Source organism: Danio rerio, chromosome 4, assembly GCF_052040795.2.
Source record: "Danio rerio strain M-AB ecotype USA chromosome 4, GRCz13ab, whole genome shotgun sequence".
Taxonomy (NCBI): Eukaryota; Metazoa; Chordata; class Actinopteri; order Cypriniformes; family Danionidae; genus Danio; species Danio rerio.
This window is the reverse complement of record NC_141024.2, coordinates 11,078,712-11,101,670: the sequence shown is the minus strand read 5'-3', so window position 1 is coordinate 11,101,670 and position 22,959 is coordinate 11,078,712. Positions and strand designations below refer to the sequence as shown.

Here is a 22,959-nt window from a genome sequence, read left to right as displayed (position 1 = left end):
TATATATATATATATATATATATATATATATATATATATATATATATATATATATATATAATGCAATCGTGATTTTCGCAAGTATTACATCCCTTTGTAAATGTTTATTATTACCATTTGTTGAGTCTCCCCATACAGTTTGGTAGAGCGCTTGGACTTGGAAGCCGCTTTGCACAACGTCACGCTTAACAGTCGAATAAAGCCACGAAATTACATTAGCAACAAAATTGCAGTAATATTGGGTTGAATATTCACAATTTTTTTTTTCCCGCAAGATCAATACAATGATCACAACACCATTGCCTTTTTTTTTTTTATCTGTATTTTAATAGGACAATGAATTAATTCTATTTATTCATAGACACTGCACCGGACTAAACAACTGGTTTGTAGTTCTTTTTTTCATTGTTTTTCAATAATTCATATATTTTAATGTCCATAACACAAGCTGTAACAAATTCCAAAGGACCATCCTCACCTGGTAGTCATTTAAATGTACATTATATCACAAACAGGAAGTCTCTTTTAAAAGTCCCCTGTAAATCCTGAAAAAAAAAGAAAAGAAAAAAAAACACACGTTCTCTGTGAGTCTGTGAGCGCATGCACTCTGTCAATCCTGTCTTCCAAACAGGAATAAAAGGAAATAAAATCTCCAAACCTAAACAGATGGTCCAGCCTTTGTAGTCGTCGGTCCAGAAAGTAAACTGCGAAACATCAAATCTTCAGTCCGTGGAAATTAGGAGAAATGAAGAAAATGTAATCAACTTCACAACACCGAAGAACAAATTTACAGCACATGTGCACTAGCAACACTCTCTCCTCTTAGTTTTCTCTTTTCTTTCTCTTTTTTTTCTTCGTATTTTACAACTGAAATACATTTATAATATATAATCAACACCATTTGAGTTTTAAAAATATGCATTTGTGAGATTCTATTCCCCTGGTACCCCTTTAATACAAAGCATATCTTTACAAAAAAGAATGTTGTTGCATAAGTCACATGGTAAAGCAAGAATGGGTGCAGGCATTGAGCAGGAGGGCAGTGCTGTGTGTGTGTGTGTGTGTGTGTGTGTGTGTTGGGCAAGGCGCATTAAGAGCTCCTCGCCACAACAAATTGCACCGACATCGGTATAAAAATATCAACATTATAGACTAATTTCTTGCTAATTTCAGACATGGCAGACATTATTCATCTAAGAAGAGATCATTCATCTTTTAGGCGCACAGCTTAATCAATAATCAATATCTCATTAATACTAGATTCTAAATGAATCTCACAGACATATTTCTGCCCAAAATCAAATATGGAAAAAAAATTATATTTTGCTAACATTAAATCAAGCCTGGACAGAATTGTGCATTATTTTCATGATGATTAACCCCTTTTGATTTTAAAAAGAAAAACCTATTATAATACTCAGAAATTGTGGAAAATTGTGTGCTTAATTGTCGCTGCAATGTTGTTATTTTAAAACTATTTAATGCAAACTAATACCCAATGAATTCTAATGATTTTATAGTGAAATAAACTTAAACATGTTATACACTTCCTGACAAAAGTCAAATAAAGTATTAATAAAGTCATCTGGAATGGCAAAGAAAGCGTTCTTGCTGGATTCAAGATTCTTTAAATTCATTTTTTAATGCTTCCTCCTGCATCTTACCCCTGATATGCTCAATAATGTTCATCACTGGTGATTGGGCTGGCCAATCCTGGAGCATCTTGACCTTCTTTGCTTTCAGGAACTTTGATGTGGAGGCTGAAGTATGAGGAGTGCTATCCTGATGAAGAATTTGCCCTCTCCTGTGGTTTGCAATGTAATTGGGCAGCACAGATTTCTTGATACCTCAGGGTGTTGATGTTGCCATCCATTCTTCTTCACCAAACTTGACTTCATGCGGGTTCCAGTACGTCTTTTGCAGTATTTGTGACGATTAGGATGCAGTTCAACAGATGATTCAAGGGAAAATTCTAGCCTCTGCCACTTTTCCAAATAAACAACCAGAAGTCAAGGTATTACTTGTTGCTCTTACAACAGGGATCAAGGACAAGACTTTTGTCAGGTAGTGTATTGACAAGTGAAAATACGGCTGATTTGGTAGATTTTTTTTAATTATTACCATAATGCAAACGATTAATTTTCATTACTGCAATGAAATAATTTGAATAATCTTTACTATACAGCTATTGTACTTCTTCATGTATTGCAGTAACACAAATCTGGTAAAGTGTAGTGCTGAAAATCTGTGGAAAGTGTGCTCAATTGTCACTAACATGTTATAAGAATATTTTAAAAACAATTTCATGCACAGTATTAATTACTGTAATGCAAAAATACAATTTCCATTACTGCATTGATATATTTCTTCACAAATATTTAACAATCATAAAGCACTACACATATGTTGTACTGCTTTTATAAATACTGTATTACAGTGATGAATATCAGGTGCAATTTGGTAAATTAAAATGTGTGGAAGGTGTGCTTTATTGCCATTTAATGCAAAACATAATTTCTTTTCTATTGATTTTGGAGTGAAAATACCTGAACATGATTTTGTGAGATTCATGCTTTAAATTTGGGAGACCACAATACTAATAGAACAGTGCTAAGAATCGAACTTTAAGATTCTCAGTGTCATTGCACACAACTAGATGCCATAATGGCAACACTTGGTGAGGATGTCTGTTGAAAACAAAGTACATCACTTTAAAGGGAGGCCGACGAGTGGAAGAAAAGAAATGAGTCATAACTTTCAAAATAAATATAGCTCTGGTCCATACTGGCCTGTTTCACCATGTCCACGACAACATGCACAAGAATTTGAACAAAGATAATAAATAAGCACATTATTTTTTTCTTTTTCACAGTTAACTCGCTAACTTTGGAGTATAAAACGGAATGGCTAGTATTTGAGCTCAAGTCCACAAGCCTCCAGAAATATGCTGAAACATTTAGGAAAAGAAAGTTTGTTCAGCTTTTCTTTGTACTCATCCACAAATAAAGAAGAATAACGAACATCCCATCAGGCCAGGCAAGGAGTGAACACAACATGGGTGGGACAGAGAGAGAAGATGAACAGGCCAAACTCTCGGAAAGCAACAAAACAGCTTTTTTTTTTACCCACACACTCGCTGAGTTTCGAAAGATCGATATCGTATATATAACTAGGCAAATTATTAACAATTAAAACACGCATTCTGACAGAAAGAGCCAATCCTTATTGCTCATGCCGAAAAGACAAAGACTTACGTGAAAAAAAAAAACATGCAAGAGATCATTTTTAATTGTATACACTCATACACGCACGCGCGCATTCAAACACACACCTTAGTAGAGCCCAGCTTTACTTTGTAGTATCAAAAGTGTGTGTGGAGCTGTCTAAAAGCTTGTAAAATCCCGCCCCTGCTGGTACACTCCTTAAATATATCACGCGATCCCATCAAAATCGAAGACGACAAATTCAGCGACACACAATACTGAAAAAATGAAACAACCACAATGGGCATTGTTTTTCTCTATGGGTTAAGCCTATTGAACCCCGGTGGGAGTCACATGACCTGGAGGTGGAGCTGACGGAGAGCTCTGGATGGGAGCTGATTCAAAAAACAAACAAACAAATAAAAAAAAAACAGGTCCAGCTGAGGCCCATCCTGCTGCAATGCCTCCTCCACTACACTAGGGGGCGATCCGTCGATCCAGTGTTTACTCATATACTCAAACGGCTAATGGACGGTCTATAACGCCGACACCCTGACAATGTTGCTCTGCAAGAAGTCGTGCGAGCTGGCCAAGTCTACACCCTCGGGTGTAGTAACCGGTGGAGTCGGCATGCTGATGACCGCCGCAGTGATGTAGGACGGCTCTTCTGAATTCAGCGGTACCGTCTCCTCAAACTTGGCATTGAGACTGGAGCGGCTGCAATGGAGGAGACAGAAAAAGAGTCAGAGAGAGAGAGAGAGAGAGAATGAAAAGAGAAGACTCTGGCTGTGTCCCAAACTGCCAACTACTCAGTGGGTACTGCATTTTAATTAAAATGTACTACTCGACAACTACTGACTACCCTCGTGAGTTGCGTCGCTTCTCTCTCTCATTCATGAAATCTCTCAGGGGGCATCATGGGATAGCGAAGTTTGCATGCAAAGCGCACTTCAGAATCTCAAAGGAAGTAGAAGGTCATTTGGGAACTTCTCCCATACTGATTTTCGAATACTATGAATTCGGACATACTGCTTGCATACTGATTTTAGCGTACTGTATAGTATGTAAGTATGAGGTTTTGGACACAGCCTTTGACTTTATTAAAATATCTAAAACCAAATCTTACATTATACACAAAACAGTTAAATTGCAATATATACATACAAATAATAAACAGTCCTACTTGAAAATTCAACTTTATTTTCCCATCCTCACAAAATGATGATAAAGCACTATTTACACACCATGTGAACTCAAACTAATAAATAATAAGTCATTTGAAAGAATCTATGAGAGAGATTTTTTTCCAAACATTTTAGTAGGCTTTATGCACACCAAGTGTTTATCAGTCACTGATAAACTCGTTGTATGTTTAATGTGACTATTGTCAATTTTGTTCCTTTTACAGTAACCTTTTCTTAGAAAGTATTACCTTCATTCTGAGTTCATAACACTCCAAAAGGCAGCGATAATAGTTAAACATGGCAGTTTGTTCAAGTTTTAGGTTGCTGATAGAATCATTTGCTCCTTTGTTTTGTCTGGCTCCTCCTTTGTTTTTTAATGTGACTATTTTCAATTTCGTAAGGTTCCTTTTAAAGTAATTTAATTGAAATGTAATCAGTTAAATAGACTCAAGCATTCACTTAGTTGTTCAAGCATAAAATGTTGAAAAACTGTTTAAACACAAGCGTCATCAGGAGCTGCAGACGAGCACATTTTGCAAATTTTGAGAAACTCATTTGAAGATACTGTAGTAAAATAAATTTCCATTTTTTTTAAATAAATGGTGGGAAACAATGGAGTTTAATATAGTGCTTCTTGTCAGAGACACTTTATATTGTATATTAATCAGGCAGGAAAGATCATCGAGTATGTTTACATGGACTCCAACTATTTTATTATGTTTAAGACTACTCTGATTTAGAGTCTACCATGTAAACATTGATTTCTAATTATTTTATAATAGAATCTATTCTAATTATCTGACTAAAGTCGTAACTGATCTGAACAGAAATTGAATTAAGACATGTGGAGTATTTAGTCGCATTTTTGAAGTGCAGTACAGATATGTAAACACCTCAATCAAACTATTACCTTCATATAGGATTTTAGATGCATTTTGCATCAGGATAGTCTACAAACTTTGACACTATTCTCTGCACCTACCAAATCAGTGAAGGACCACAGACACCTGCATCGCAAAATGCAGAGTTTTTTTTCCCTTATCAAATTCCATTAAAATGACACTCTTCCAGCAGTTCATACTCACATCCAACATTTCGTTTGTCACGACCGACATGCATGAAAGGTTCCCGAATGAATGTGAAAGTGCCAAACTGCGGTTAAAGTCTACAAATTAAAAGTGAAACACCCGAAATTACATGTAACTCCGGAGGAACCGTGGATATCGTGGTGATGCAATGACGTTAATCAAATTATGAGCTATAACATGTAAAACAGGATCATGAAAGGAACACTCAGAAAGCAACTCATGTAAACACCTAATTATATTATCGTCTTATTCAGATTAAGGCAAATAATTTGATTACAGTATCCATGTAAACATAGTCAAAGATTTTTACAAAAACCAGATCTTAAACACCGCTATTTTGTAATGGCATGACAGTTCATTGGAAGAGCCTGAGCTGGCTTACTAAAAATTAAAAGTCCATGTGCTTATATCACATTACAAATATTTAACCAATTGACAACACTATAATAGCAAGATCAATTATTCTGTATAAAGAAACTAAACCCAACCCCAACATCACAGCACCCCTTAATCTCAAAAATATTCATTGCATTTATCAATTTAACAATAACAATAATTCTTGATTTATTATTTCTGGCCAATAATAAATGTTTGAATTGACATTAATATATCTCCACAATCTACTATACATAGTACCCAGAATAAAAACTTGCTTTGTAAAGAAAACTCCAATTAGTGAAACAAGACAGTCAGTTAAGATATCAAAAAGTTGAGAAAGTCTCTTACAGTCTATAAAATAAGGAGGGGAGAAAATGTGATCCAGCTGATGGGCAGCTGTTGGAGTGAATCATGATAGCGTTCCCAGAGTATGCTGGCATGAGGGGGAGAGGAGTGTCACAACCGGAGCTTTACAGGATTCCAGCAGCATGAATCACTATGGGAGTTATTCCACATCCCCAGATCCATACACAATCTGCATGTTATACTGTAAACTTATTAGGAATGCTCAACTCTTCAGTTTACAGTGTGTATTATGTTCACTAGAACATGCTATGCATCAAATTCTACATGCACTCTAAATTCTATGCACTACATACCACATTAAAAGGAAAATTACCTCACTATTTACTCTCCCTAGTGGTTATGCTAGTTACGTGGGCACATTGTTTAAATAAAAAAAACAACAACTAGGAAAGTCAAAATGTGCCATGCACTAGCATTTTTCAAAATATCTGAATATAAGAAAACATAAAAAAGTCAAACAGCTTTGGAACGTTTTGGAAAGTAAAAAAGTGAGTAAATTTTGACCAAATTGTCTCTTTTTCCCTTTAAATATTGTATTTATAGTGCATAATAAATGTATAATACATGCAAATTCCAAATTATGCACATTGTAGTATACTACATTCTATATATTTTGCATAATATGCACACTGAATGCATATTGAGTACTAGATAGTGTGTACTATATGTCATATATGTGCAAATGACAGCATATGCTCTACACAATGAACACCATTTACTGCATTCTGTATTTTGCATGCCTGCTAAAACGTATGCATTAGCATCTCAAATACCATGCACTATTTATGCTATTATGCTTTTCATATATGAATCCTATGTAATTTGCATACAAGCATTCGTATAAAATATTATGTACTACATAATGCATTACCCATTACATACTAAATACTATGCAGACTAAACTGCAATCTACATACTATACAATATAAAGCGGTATGCATGAAACACAATCCCAAATGTTTACAATCTGTCACGATCACCAGCAATCCAGTCTGTGCTCCAGCCTGGACTACAAATCCGCCATTAAATAGACTACGAGATGGTCAGGGGTATAACAGTCAACACGGGAGCAAACAGATGTGTACGGGAAATCCAGAGACTTAGTTAAATAAACAGGCAGATGGTCAAAAGGCAGTCAGCAGACAGGAATAAACAAACAAAACAAGGTGAGGGTCAAAAACACGGCAAAACAAGGCAAGGAAAACATGTTGTAATGTTGACTATTCAGTTTTAACAAGACTCAGCACTGAAGTGCGTGTGTGTGTGCAAATAGACCTAGTAATCAGTTCATGAGTAGCTTTAGCTGTGTTTGTCTGCAATCATGGAGATCTAGGCCAGGTGTGTGAGTGGTGCATGACTGGAGCTTGTAGTCCATTTAATGGCGGATTTGTTGTTCTATGCAATATTGTGTGTTTACCAGCGATCTGCACAGGCTGGATTGTTGGTGATCGTGACACAATCCTTCATGAGTATCTTTTTTCTGTTGAACACAATAGAAGATATTTTGAAGAATGTTGGAAGCCGGTAACTGGGTACTATGGTAAAAGCATTGAAGTTACTGATTTCCAGCTTAGTCAGAATATCCTCTTTAGTTTTGAACAGAAAAAAGAAAATGAGGTTTGTGATAAGTCACCCGCTTCCAACGTTATCACTCGATTGCATGGGCACAATCAGCTAATAGATGTGGTCCAGTAGGGGCCTTCTGCACCTATTGGTAGACTCAGAAGGCTGTTATCACCCATGCACAAGGATAATCAGCTATACTAATAGGGAACACTCTAGATCTGTTTTTAGATTTCTATGACGGCTGGGTTTAGGTTTGGGGTAGGAGTAGACGTTAATAAAATGCAATTTATTAAATGGGAAATTTAATAAATAATATAAATAATTACTTTTAACTTCCGGCCGTAGTCGTATGTGATCAATAACCATGTGAATGAATGACAAATTCTGAGCCTATACTAGTTGGTGCAGAAGGCCCCTACTGGTCCATATCTACCAACTGATAACGCCCATTCAATCGAGTGATAACATTTGAATCGGCTGGACAAGTGAAGTGTAAGTAAATTTTGTTTTATTTGTGGGTGAGCTGTCCCTTTAATTCCAAATGAATAATTATATTTGTACCAAAATAAAGTTATTAATCCAATCTTTAAATTTAATTGGAAAACAAATATGCACTTGATCTTTAATATACGCAGTGGATTGTCAAGAACTTCAACTATGTAAAATATCCAAGCAATATAAACCCTGGAGAAAACCAAGCATCTTAATAAAGTCGCTATAATAAACACTTCTAAATAAGACCCAGCTCTGACTCATCTATTTTCAGACCACAGCCAAAATATCAGCATATTCCTTGTGTTTGTGTGTTTGTGTCAGTGTGCATGAGTGCTGTGAGAGCACCTGTTGCTCAGCGGTCTCTCTCTGATCTGGATGGTGCTGAGCTCCTGTATGCTGCCCCTGCGGCCGCCGGCCATGTTGGAATTGGGGACGTTGAAGCTCTTGCGCTTATTTCTGCGCGTGCAGCAGGAGGACAGGCCATGAGGAGAGGAGGACATCGATGAGGAACGGGACATAGATGGCTTCGCAAGAGAAACCTCCATGCAGCTCGTCTCATAGGTTTGCTCGTCCACAAACTCATGATTCTGAGAGAGAGAAAGGAATAGTTCAGGTTTTGTTAAGCGGTGATGGGAACTTATGGTAAATCTCAATTACATTTGTCTCTAAAACAGATATCACACAAGCCTGGAAATATAGGGCAGTATCTGTAAATTACACATATAAGTTCATATTTCGATTTCACATATAAAATATATGTCATATATATCACAATATGCCAATGAATGTTTATTTACATATATGTTATTTTCAATTATTGGACTTAAATATGTTCAAATATATTAGTTTTGATAGTATCTATCTATCCATCTATCTATCCATCTATCTATCTATCTATCTATCTATCTATCTATCTATCTATCTATCTATCTATCTATCTATCTATCTATCTATCTATCTATCTATCTATCTATCTATCTATCTATCTATCTATCTATCTATCTATCTATCTATCTATCTATCTATATATATATATATATAAGGGATGCTCCGGTCGATTGGCGGGAGATTGGTATCGGCCGGGCCGATAATCACATTTTATGACTCAATCGGTACTCGCTTATCTGGCCGATCACATGAACCATTCACAAGTGTTAGTTTATGGGTTTACAAGCAGGGGAAGTTGCATTCTAATCAAAAATGCACTCCTAACTTTTTCTTCATTCAGGCATGTTCTACCATCATTTGCAATGTTTCTAACTTGAATTGTCAGTCATTTTTCTTACCCTTTTTTTTCAATTTAATCTATTATTTTCAGTAAAGCTGTTTCTGACCATGACTTGTCTGCACAATGTTTATAACAGACATGTTTTTAGTGCTTATATGCAACATCCTTCATTTATTCGGTAACACTTTACAATAAGGTTCATTAGATAATGCATTTACTAACATGAACTAATCATGAACAACACTTGTACAGCACTTATTAATCATAATTGAACATTTACTAATGCATTATTAACATCCAAGTCCATGCTTGTTAACATTAGTTAGTGCACCGTGAGTTAACATGAACTACAAATGAACAACTGTATTTTCCTTAACTAAGGTTAAATAACATGAACAAATACAGTAGTAAATGTATGGTTCGTTGTTTGTTCATGTTAGTAAATGAATTAACTAACATTAACTAATGAACCTTATTGTAAAGTGTGACCATTTATTATTTTAGGAAAGGCTCCACTTAAGTATATAAGTATTGGAGTATTCCATTTAAGTATTGTACTTAGAGGGAAAATGTGCATTATGCAATGTTAAAGTTATATAAACCTTAAAGCATCAGAATCGGTACTTAGTATTGGCCAATCACCATGATGAGTGATCGGTACTCAGCATCGGCTCCAAAAAATCCTGATCGGAGCATCCCTAATATATATGTAAGCAGCCATCTTTGAAATGTGTTGCATATCACATTTTATGTATGTGAAAATCCAGATATGAACTTGTATGTCATATGTGTCCTTTGTATATATTTCCAAATATAATATTTCTATATGGAATCAGAGGGAGGTCTTGAAAGCTGTTTCTGTTTCTCAAGCAGTCCTACATCCACTGGAATTTTCCTTTGTACTGTCTTAAGTTTAGTGCCCTAGGAACGCAAGAGCAGGTCGCTGTCTGTTCTCTAGACTGTCATGAGTCTAGCTGGCAGGGGACAACAGTGGCTGTCAATTTCCTGCCAGTGTCTGACTAATGATTTCTCTTAAGAGAAAAACTGCACTTATTTGTAGCAAACCCAAAAGCACCGAGGTGCTTAAAATCTGGCACTGGTTAATGGTAAAGGCAAAAATGAAATTTCTGTTCTCTGGCACCCTCATCTTTCTCTCTTTGCCAGAGTTTTCATATCATGTTTAATGGCATGCCTAAAACCACTGCGCCACTTTAATGCCAATTATGCCAAACGGCATTGGTTATAATGGTATAACCAAGTGCATCATGCCAAGTTTTGCAGCTAATAATGCTTCAGTCTGTTCCCTAGGTAAAGATATTTTTAGAAAATTTGTTTTCATATTTGGGATGAAAGTGTCATTTCAACAGTTACCTATCCAGTAACCGTTAAACTTTCTATAAAGTAGTAAAGATAAACAAACAAGACAGAATGTAAAACAGTAAACTTCATTTTCTACAGAGACCGAAATGCTAACGTAATCTTTTCGATTCTGCTCACATTTCTGCTCATAGTTTGATTCGAACTAGCAGACATGCCTAAAGTAAAGCCCAGGGAAGTGAGGTTTACTAGCACAGTTTATACAATCTGGCCTTTGTTACTACTCACACTCCTAAACCTCACCACGATCCGGGTCATGGCACCAATTTAAAGCCTGTGGTTCTATTTGCGTTGATCTGAGTGGAATTCAAACTAGTTTTCAAAGCAGGAGAGGACAAACTCAGTCTAGGAGGGCAGGTGTCCTGCACAGTTTAGCTCCAACACTAATCAAACACACCTAAACATGCTAGCCAGTTTCTTCAAGATCACTAAAAACCTATAAGCAGGTGTGTTTGATTACAATTGGAGCTAAGCTGTGCAGGACACCAGCCCTCTATGACCGAGTTTGCCCACCCCTGGTTTAAAGCATGGGAGTCATTGGTGTACCAATGAGGAAGTACGTTTATTCGCACAGCTCCTACTAGATAACGTCTTTTACACTTAGCATGCCTCTTTAGACACTCCAAAGACTCTTACCGTGGTTTTCTCCAAGCAGTGCAGGAGATGGTGATGTTGGGTTTCAAATGTGGGGTTGGCCTTACATACCAAAGCTTGTCCCGCCTCTTTGGATGCCTTATTGAAGAAACAGAAAACAGTTCTTATTAACTTAGCAGAGAAGAAAGAAACCGAGAGAAAAGACAAGACCAATGACACCAATGCTCAAATTCTCACAATGATCCAGCAACATAGACAGTGTCGAGAAAGGCTGGCTCATTGTGATAATGGTAGGCTCAGAATCAATGGTCCATCTTGATCTCTCAACACCATAACCTTGATAGATGGCTGTTAGTTCAAACACAGTGGACAAAAGGACATATTCCGTCTCTGTAAATGTCTAATGAATAAATATTCAAGAGATACTAATTGTTTAGAAAAGTATGTGTACAAGTTCGGCTAAATAAGCATCTGCTGTATTTGAACCATGACAGCCACTGCACCTACATTTATAAGAGCCTTAATGAATCAGTATGACACAGTGACCAGACTAGGGCAGGGGTGTGCAATCCTGCTCTCGTTTAGCTATCAATATCCTGCAAAGTTTAGCTCCATCATAACCCAAGAACTTACAGATCAACCTCCTCTTACAGAGATTACAGTTGTTTTGTTTTCAGAAACATTTTCAAACACTGTTGTATTGTAAATAGCCTTAACATATAAGATGTATTTAGGTATGAAGGTACATAGGTAAAGTTGTTACGTATGGCCATGTTGACATGTTAACAGTCATTAGCATTGTTCACATTACAAAAATCATCTCACAAGACTTTATGGGATAAAAAGAGCACCATATGATAAAGCTCATCCGATAACAGTGTTGATAACAGTGAATGTCAGTACCAATTTCCAGCTAACATACACAGAAGTGAAGTGTGGTGAAATGATGACCGTCACAGCCAATCACAGTCATTTCTGTTGAGCACGTGAACACAATGGCAAATCAGCAGTGTTTAAGAATGTGTTCAACTGCATTTGAATGTTACCGGGAAATATATATTTTTAAAAATGCCAGTACCGAATGGTACTGAAATTTAGTATCATGACAACACTACAATATTAAAACAAAAAGAGTTCCCCTGAGAGACAAAAGTAGCCTTATTGAATGAAGTGTGCACTTAGGGCTGCTATTTTTGACATACTATTTTTTTGCCTACTACATAGTGTGGATGCATGTGATTTTGAATGCAGACCTTAATTATTTGGGTCAAGTGTGGCTAGATAGAAAGCAAAGTTGATGAGTGAGAAAGGGGTATTATCAGGTAAAGTCCATGAGCCAGGACTCAAATTTGGAAGTGCATTGGTGGTATATTTTGGCACACTGCTTAATAGGCTATGGGTGTTGACAGGTCAAGCACTGGAGCTACATTTTGCAGGACAATGACCCTGTAGGAGCAGGATTAAGACACTCCTGAACCAGGGCGTCATTCACCGAGAGCCCGCTTATGGTGAGCACTGAACAGGCACTCAATCAACACAACCACATGGTCTCTGCCTCACTTTAAACCCCGCCTCCCATTCAGATGTTGGCCAATCAATGACATGCAGCTCAGACAATTTCATTCCTCCATGTGATGCGTTCTGATGATGTCATGAAGAGGGAAAGAGAGAGAGACACACACAGAGCACAGGCCAATTCGGACAGCCGTGAGAAAAAAAATGCATGTTAAAAAATGCATGGAGCACAAGAGTAGTAGTTGAAAGTTGGAAAAAAAAAAAAAGCAAGTAGACGAGAGAAAAACCCAAAAAACCAAAGTAGTTGAGAGATGGAGAAAAGGGTTGCAGTAAAAAACAGGGGGGCCCCGTCGGTACTGGAGCGGATGTCCGTGGCCCCCGGCAAGGCCAAAGCCGCATGCACCGCACTGCCATCGAACAAGAGGTCACACGATTATTGATGACCGGTGCACCTGGTCTAGGTGTGAGAAAGAAGAGCGAAAGACAGCGAGAAAGATAGAGAGAGTTAGAGAAACACCACTGAAGCGTTGAATGGGGACAGCCCTGCCGGACCCCGGCCCCCTGGTGGAGAGGGGGGAAAGAGGGGTCCGCATGCACCAGCACCAGCCCATCATGTCATGTTCCATTAAAAGAGACCCCGACGGCTTGGTTTCCACCGTTACCTCCTCCTCCATGTCCACCAGCATCCCATTGCGTTTGTACTGCAAATAAGCGTTAGCGCCGCCGCTCTTCGCCGCACGAATTCTAGCAAGCCTGGTTTTCTGTTCAGGTGGACAAACACACGGGCGTTTAGCCGAACAACTCCTCCTCCTCCTCTCTTGAGCAATGTGTGCATGTTGCTGACTGATGTTTGCATGCTCACGTCTGACATGAAGAATGGCAATGTGCAGTGTGCAGATTCGTGAAAAGGTGTAACAATACCAGTCGTTCTGTATTGTGATTAGAGCTATACTGAGATAGTTGACATTTTGACACCATATATACAGTTGAAGTCAGAATTATTAGCACCCCTGTTTATTTTTTTTGTCCATTTTCTGTTTAACGGAGAGCAGATTTTTTTCAGCACATTTCTAAACATAATAGTTTTAATAACTAATTTCTAATAACTGATGTATTTTATCTTTGCCATGATGACAGTTAATTATATTTTACTAGATATTTTTCAACACACTAGTATTCAGCTTAAAGTGACATTTAAAGGCTTAATAAGGTTAATTAGGTTAACTAGGCAGGACAGGGTAATTAGGCAAGTGGTTTGTTCTGTAGACTATCGGAAAAAAATCTATTTTTTTAAGGGCGAATAATTTTGACCCTTTAAATGGATTTTTAAAAAATTACAAGCTGCTTTTATTCTAGCCGAAATAAAAGAAATAAGACTTTATCCGGAAGAAAAAATATTATCAGAATTACTGTGAAAGTTTCCTTACTCTGTTAAACATCATTTGGTAAATATTGAAAAGAGAAAAAAATAAAAGAAGGGCTAATAATTTAATAGAATAATTGTATTTAATTTTACTAATAATAAAAGTAATATAACATTTAAAAACTTAGGGTTATTTTTTATTTTTTTTGGAAGAAAATAATACTCATATTCAAGATTCAGACAATTATTGGTTTCAAATGATTTAAAGAGACAATGACAATTCTAATGCTAATGTTAAACATAAAATATTAAAATAAACATATTACACAAAAATTAGCAAGTACACAATTTTGGTACTAAAAATTCTACTTTGTAGTGACAGGGAAATGTTCATTTTAAAATAAAATAAAATAGATAAAATATCTGCAATAAAATACAATGATTTTTTTATTTTTTTTATTCTGGGAATAAAATAATTTTTACAAACTAATAATATTTCTGTATTTCTGATAAAATAAATGCAACCTTAAGTGAATCGTACATTGAATGCGGCGCGACATAACAGTTGGAAGTATCGCACACCAGACGCGCACATTCGCATGTTATTTAAAATGAAACTATTCAGATGGCGCTCTGTGGCGCGGCAGAAATATGAACAGTGTCCTGAGTCGCTGCTGGTCGCAGCGGACAGCCGCCAACTTGTAGCACCAGTGGGCGTATGCTGAAAAAAAATCTGTTGAGAATTCCAAAATGCATGGGGGTGCGTCGCCAAGCCACGCATTTGGTGTGCGACCCCCTTTTGTGACTAATATATATATGGTGGGTAAAAAAAAAATTTATTCAACATGTCACCATTTTTCTCAGAAAACATATTTATAAATTTTCACCAAATGTTGAAAACAACTGAATAAATGCATAAATGAAAAAAAAATCTAATGAGTTGACAAATTAAGTGTAATAAAATGAATTGAGACATTAAAAAATATTAAACACATGAAGTAAGTAAGGTATTGAAAGGCAGTGAAAGCCCAGACAGCAGCTGAAATCTCTTAGAAGTCCTTCAGCAACACTCTGCCCTTCATGATTGTAAATTAATATTAACTGCTTCAATCCAACATCTACATTATCAGGATGATGAAGAGGAGAACATAGTGAACATTTCAGCAAGACACTGATCCAAAACACAGACAAGGAAACTCTCTAATTCTTTCAGAGAAAGTAAATCAAGCTGCAGAATGGCCTAGCCAATCACCTGACTCAAATCCAATAGAAAGTTCAAAATAAAGATTAGTTTGGATAGATGGAACCAAGGAAAATGGTGACGTGTTGAATACTTACTTTTGCTGTAAGTACTATAGCAATAATACAACAGAATAGTTAAATATAAATAAAACAAGAAAATTTATTTATATTTTGTTCATAAAAACAAAATAAAACAAAGAAGATTTATTATAAAAAGATAATTTCCTTTTAAATATCTGTAAAAATCAGCAGAACAAACATCTGCACTTGTGTCAAAACATCAGATCTTTGAATTGGCTAAAATATCTATTGATTAAAATATATATATATATATATATATATATATATATATATATATATATATATATATATATATATATATATATATATATATATATATATATAAAATTTTCTTTTTCATTTTTTTATAAGCACTGTAAAAGTTTACTGCTATTCCTACTGGCTACAGAAATTGTGGTATTGTTACATCCTTCACCTCCTCTCCCATCTCTCCTACTCTCACTCCCAGTCCCTGGTAAACTGAAAAAACAGACTGTTGTTCTTGGGTGGATTGCTTGTTCTGTTTATCTCACAGAGGGGACTGGGATTTCTGAACTGTTTGTGCCTCCCGAGGGCTGGCTGAAGTCGAACAGCTAAATTAAGAGAAGACACTCCTGTAATGAGAGATGATGTGATGTCAGTACGTCTGTGAGTCCTGATCACCCCCAAAGGAGAACAGGCCACAGAACAGCATCTGCTCTTCCGGTGCCTGCTCTCAATGGCCACGTACACACTGCTGATAAAAACACACTTCTATTAGTGTCTCATTTTGTCCTGTACACACAGTTCGATCATTTATAACACTGATGACAGGCTAATCATGTATAAGACTAGTTTAATAGGCACGAACAGTCAAGAGCTTTTCAAGGTTTTAGCCTCAGAAGTCACCTCTGTTTTATACTCTCATACACGTGGGTTGATTTTACTTGTTTACTGTGCTTTTTGGAGATTCTTACTGTACTGACTTTTTGTCCTTTAATTTGAGCATACATTTACAAAACCTACAATTTTATTTTACTTTCAAAGTACTAGTTACATTTTTACACCTTTTTTTTTTTAAATCTTATGGACTTTAAAATGTGGTAAACGCATAATCAATGTTACGACTGTTTTCAGCTATGAAAAAAAACTGATGAGACCATTTGAAAGCTCTATATTTCTGTGGATTTTTCTCTGGAAATTGTGTTAATTTTTTTATCATAACATTTGTCATTCTGACAACATTTGTTAATATGTCATTATGATATTCTGCTGTTTTAATTGAATGTCTCTTATTCGTTTAATGTATTTGCACTGAAAGAATTTCTATTTTTTTCTAGATTTAGAAATCTATAGTATTTTACTATAGGGTACTTTTACTTTTAAAATACCTAAGTACAATTTAAATCTGTACTTTATACATTTTTTTAGGTATATTTTCAACCAGGTCATTTTTTAAATTATATTTGAGCTCAGTGCCTATATTTTCACATAGATTTAATGTATTTGCATTGGAAGGGGATTCAATATGATTAAACAATAATTTCCTCTTATGCTTTTTTTTTTTTTACTATAGGGAACTTTTACTTTCTAAATACTTAAGTACAGTTTAAAGCTGCGTTTTATAAATTTTACTCAAGCAAATTTTCAACCAGGTACTTTTTATCGAGTTAGATTTGAGCTCAGTTTCTATATTTCCACATATATTTAATGTATTTGCACTGGAAGGTGATTCATATGATGAAACAATAATTTCCAATATTGTTTTTAGTTTACCATAGGGTACTTTTACTCTTTAAATACTTGAAGCTGTACTTTTTAAAATTTTACTCAAGTATATTTTCGACCAGGTACTTTTTATTCAGTAAGATTTGAGCTCAGTACCTATATTTTCATGTATATTTACTGTATTTGCACTGGAAGGTGATTCACTATGATGAAACAAGAATTTCCTCTCTTGTTTTTATTTTTTCTATAGGGTACATTTACTTTTTAAACTTACGTACAATAGGGTATATGCAGATATATGTTTCTTCCCATACTGATAACCTTTGGGTGAACGGTTAATGTGACTTTTGTCCATTTCATACGGTTGCTTTTACAGCATCGATGTTGTAATGTACTTAAAATATAATCAGTTAAATAGAACTCAGCATTTATTTAGTTGCTCAAGCGAAAAACGAGACAAAAAGTTGTTTAACACGCACAAGCCCATCTGGATTCAGAGGCTAGCACAGAATCTCCTTTGAATATACTGGAGTAAAATGTTCAAGTTTTAAAGAGGCAGTGGAGATCGCTGATTTTGAAAGAAAACAGACCTTAAATGCGCTGATTTTGTAATGACATACAATTCACCGGAAGCGCTGGACCCAGTTTACTGACAAACTTTAAGAAGTCATTCCGCATTCTTCCGCATATACCCTATTTAAATTTATACATTTAATTTAAGTATATTTTTAACCAAGTACTTTTTAAACAATATAATTCGAGCTCATTGCCTATATTTTCACATATTAATGCATTTGCACTGGAAGGGGATTCAATATAATGAAGCAAAAATTTTCTCTCTTGTTTTTATTTTTGCTATAAGGTACTTTTAATTTTTAATACTTAAGTACAATTTAAAGCTGCAATTTATACCTTTTACTCAAGTATATTTTCAGCCAGGTACTTTTTATTGAGTAATATTTGGGCTCAGTACCTATTTTCACATATTATTAATGTATTTGCTTTGGGTGGTGAATAAATATCAGGAAACAAGAATTTGCTCTCTTGTTTTTATTTTGGCTATAAAATACTTTTAATTTGTAATACTTAAGTGCAATTTAAAGCTGTACTAAATCAAATTTTTACTCAAATATATTTTCGACCAGGTACCTTTTATTGAGTAAGATTTGAGCTTAGTACTTATTTTCACATGAGCATATATTTTCTTTCATATTTAACAACCTTACACAAGGATAACAGCCTGATCTCATGAGGAAACGTAACTATGATACGTTTTGTCAGTTAGGCTTAATTGTTTGAATTCGTAGTTCAGTTGTACAAAAATGTTTGATTTTAAAAAATAGGCGTGGCACCCAACCATCCTTGGGGGATGAGCAAAACGTACTAAATTGTATGGATAAGATCATACGAATTAGCCACTGAATCAAAAAGGTATGAACTGCCATGAGATTGTGTTTGAATAAAGGTACAAAAGCTGTCACTGGGGGTAGTACAGTACATTTTCTGTCTATTTATTACCAATATGAACTCTATAGGCACAAAAATGTACCTTTTGCACAAGTGACAACTCTGTATCTTTATTTCAGGCAGTGAAGAAACAGTCAAGTAATCAGATCAACACTCCTGCTGTAATAAATTCAGATGTCTAAACCGCAGGCTAATGCACCGGCTGTAAATGTAGTGTGCAAGTACAACTTCATTGATTATAATGGCAGTCGCTGTGCAGATGGGCTGTAAAAGTTGCATTTAAATTTAATTGCAAAAGTAATCAGATTAATTGAGGTTTCAGAATTAATTGAATCATTCCTTTTTAAATAATCCTGAAGCTAAGCATTAAAATATGCCAATTTAGTCACCACTGCGTTGTGACATCGCACGCGCTTCTCAAGCAAACACTGAACTGTGTGCAGCTTATTGGCAGCTAAAGTTTGAGGTAACAGGAATCCTAAAAGTGTTGTAAGTTTAACAAATAAACGTTCAGATGAATAAGAGGATAGTTCGATAAATCAAAAAAAGATATTTTGAAGAATGTTGGAAACCTGTAACCATTGACTTCCATAGTAGGAAAAACAAATACTATGGAAGTCAATGGTTACCGGTTTCCAACATATCTTCTTTTGTGCTCAACAGAACCAAAAAGTTCATGGTGAGTAAATGATGGCAGAATTTTCAGATTTGGGTGATCTATCCCTTTACCAAAGATGTTTAACTATGTAAATTATGTATAATTCAATTATAAATTAGTATACATTACAAATCAATATCAACTAGTGTAAGCAAAACATGAGTGTAACAATATAATGTAGTATAACCATCAGTAAAAGGTATTAACATATTTTCCTCGCACTTCAACCAGACTTGAGTGCACTTAATTTGATAGGTAATGAGTTACCTTTAAGGTACTGAAAAGGGTGTAGAACCAACAACAAACAAAGTGATTCATGTCACCAAATAACTTGTGTTACCTCTTAATGTGAAGGTTTTGTCTTTAAACATACTGCAGTGTGTATGTGGCCGTTTTCTCATCCGTTTCATTCAGTCTCTCTCTTCTAATTTCCTGCTATCTGGCATGCTGCTGTCGCTCTTGTTTCTGTGTGTTTGTGTTTCTGTCTGCTGTGCTGAGGTATGGATGGGATCTGGGCATGCACTAGAAATGATGGATCCACAGAGGCCTGCAGTTAACATACCGCAGAGACACACACACACACATCCACACACACACGCTCAACATGCAGACATCTGGGTCACAAGCACATTGTGCCAAGTTGTATTAAATACTATCCCAGTGTCATTTGTCTGTGTCTGTGTGTACATGGTCCTGTCAGGGTCTAATCTTTTTGCCACAGCCGGACCTGCTTGTAGTTTGGGAGAACATCTACATTTGAGTTCTGTGAGATCACAGTGTTTAGGGTACCTTTTGGGCACGTCTCTTCTCTGCACGCTGACTTTGATGGTAGATCCGGCTGAAGTTGGACACGATGACAGGAACGGGAAGAGCGATCACCAACACGCCACTCAGAGAGCAAATAGAGCCAAAGATCTTCCCCATGATGGTCTTAGGAACCATGTCTCCATATCTGAAACAGAGGAAGATCTAAGTTAAAAAAATAAAGATCACAAATATACAAAGATGATTCAAAATGTCAAGAAATGTAATGATAAAGGTAAACATTCCTACAACTTGACTGTTCATTCGTTCTTTCATTCGTTTCATGAGTTCACCCTTAGCTGATGATTGATCATAAAGCTTGTTTGGCATGCTCTCCCGGGAGAGAGCCCTGAGCTCATAAGATCCTCAAGCCCGGGGCTCCCTCCCGTATGCAAGGTGAGAGGGGAGTTTGAGCTCATGTAGATCTTGAGAACTCCCCTGCTGTAGTAGCTAAGGAACAGATAGTGATTGCTCTTACAAGATAACTACTTACTAGGAGTATGTCTATTGTGCCTATTTGGATTAGTCAATTAACTTAAGTTGCATGTTTCTGGACAGTGGGAGAAAACCGGGTATTTCGGAGGACACCCATTTGAGCACGGGGAGAACTTGTAAACTCCACACAGAAACGTCGGCTGGCTTGGTAAGGACTAAAACCAGTGACTTTCTTGCTGTGAGGCAACAGTGCTAACCACTGGTCCACCATGTCACCTTTCTAATAAATAAGGAGGATAAGGGGTGGAAGGGGGGATTCTTCAAAATGAAGATGGCTGTTATAGGAAACTTAGGGTATTTATAGTGGCTTAGGAATCATCTGATTGGTGAATTCTAGATTGGATAATGCGGGACCAGTCGCAAGCAATCATAAGCATGTGATCTCTCGAAATTAGTTTATAAACAAACTTCACTTGTTCCTTCGTTCAGTCATTCATTCATTCATTTGTTTATTCGTTCATTGATTCATTCATATAGTAATTTAATTAACTTAATTTCTATATTTTTAAAATATTTTTTGCTTGTAATTTTTTATTTAATTCTAGTAAATTTCACAATTAATTATAAAAGATGATTAATTTTTTTTTTAAATGTACTGAAACCAAGTAAAAAGTACTAGTATATTTGTATTATAATATATAATTTTTTTTTTAATTTACCATTTTAATATTATTTAACTAATATATTTAACTAGACTTGCACACATTTATTTGTTTTTCGTTTATTATAGTACTAGGAAACACCCATACACACTTTCAATCATACACTACGGCCAACTTTGTTTACCCAATTCACTTACATATAGCACATGTATTTGGACTGTGGCGGAAACCAGAGCATCTGCAGGAAACCCACGTGAACACAGGGAGAGCAAACTCCACACAGAAATGCCAACTGACCCAGCCGGGACTCAAACCAGTGACCTTCTAGGTGTGAGGCGACAGTGTGAGGCCACTGTGTCACCCACTAGAAATGTTTTATTTTTTTTTAAAGATTATTTCTTCAAATAAATCTGTAAAATTTATTAAACTGCAAATCTAATAGAAATATTTGTTTTTGTCTTCTTTTTGAAGGTCAAGTGTTTTTAGTATTTTTCTGATTTGAATCATTCATTTAATCATTATTAAAATAATTTACTGTTTAATGTTTATATCTTATAACCAAATAGGACCCTGCATGTATACGAAAAAGCTCATTTACGTTACTGCTTCCACCATTCAAGAATTTCAGAATTTGAATGAGCCTTTTTTGTATTACAATTTCAGTCAGACCTAGACATTCTTTAACTTGAAATACCACGAAAACATATAAATGAATTTTAATTGCAACAAAATAATCATTCATAATTGCGTACATTCAGGCCATTGCTTATATAATGCATTTCTGAACAGCTCCAGGCAATAACAAAGCTTCTCATGTCAATGACCGTTAAAATTGCTAAAATATTCTTGATTTTAATTTTTGCTTCTGTCAGTAGCACAATTCTCCTTCACTTTCACCATCTCAGGTGAATTCTTTTGGTAAACATGAATATATGACAGCACTAGGGGGCACTAAAGAACCATTCAGCATGGGGCAAACACTCACTGTACAATTCTGTACAACCCCCCCCCCCCTTCTATATGTGACCGCAGGCTTTTTTCCTCATAAAGCCCTAACATCCTCAAACCTTTAACTCGATGTTAAAAAATATGACTGTTCGCATGTGGTGGGAAGAGCTGCATGTGTGTGGGCTACAGGATCAAGTTCTCTGACCTACTTTCCCAACTCTCTATTTAAAATGATATTACAATAATAACCATCACAGTGATCCAAAAAAGCTCATATTCCACAATGCCGTCCTAAAATGGCATTCATGTGAACATGCTGCTTTGGGAACACACAGTACTGGCATGATTTCATTCACACACACATCTCTTCTGTTGTACCACCTCCTCGTGGTCTTTTTTAAAGCAGGCCAATGCATGACAAACCAAACTGTCATTGGCATCCGAGCAACTAGCTGTCATTAGGATGAAGATCACACCATTCTGCTTCATCTAAGCTGTCAATCCCACTAGTTGAATTATTACAAGACATGAATCGTGCACTCAAAAAAGTATGTTTGCCATTTGTTTAAACTACTTATTTAAAATGAGCTTAAACAACACAATTATTGAGGATTTTTTG

General features: G+C 35.9%; 1 protein-coding gene across 5 annotated transcripts in view; it reads right to left on the bottom strand.

Annotated features, from left to right (window-relative positions):
- Window positions 1–386: 386 nt before the first annotated feature.
- The window catches only part of kcnd2 (potassium voltage-gated channel, Shal-related subfamily, member 2), a 196,060-nt gene continuing 173,487 nt past the window's right edge, over window positions 387–22,959 (bottom strand). Inside the window, exons 3-8 of one of the 5 annotated variants that reach the window (XR_015482163.1) lie at window positions 20,281–20,443; window positions 13,657–13,755; window positions 11,522–11,617; window positions 8,626–8,867; window positions 659–3,920; window positions 387–545 (exon numbers count right to left, since the gene is read on the bottom strand). Coding sequence is in view for 3 of the 5 variants with exons in the window: in XM_087247519.1 (XP_087103645.1) it covers window positions 3,740–3,920; window positions 8,626–8,867; window positions 11,522–11,617; window positions 13,657–13,755; window positions 20,281–20,443 (781 nt within the window). In the remaining 2 variants the exon portion in view is untranslated. Of the gene's footprint in view, window positions 3,921–8,625; window positions 8,868–11,521; window positions 11,618–13,656; window positions 13,756–20,280; window positions 20,444–22,959 lie in introns of all 5 variants that reach the window. The other 4 variants (XR_015482164.1, XM_087247519.1, NM_001082867.2 and 1 more) reach the window with 4 other exon arrangements.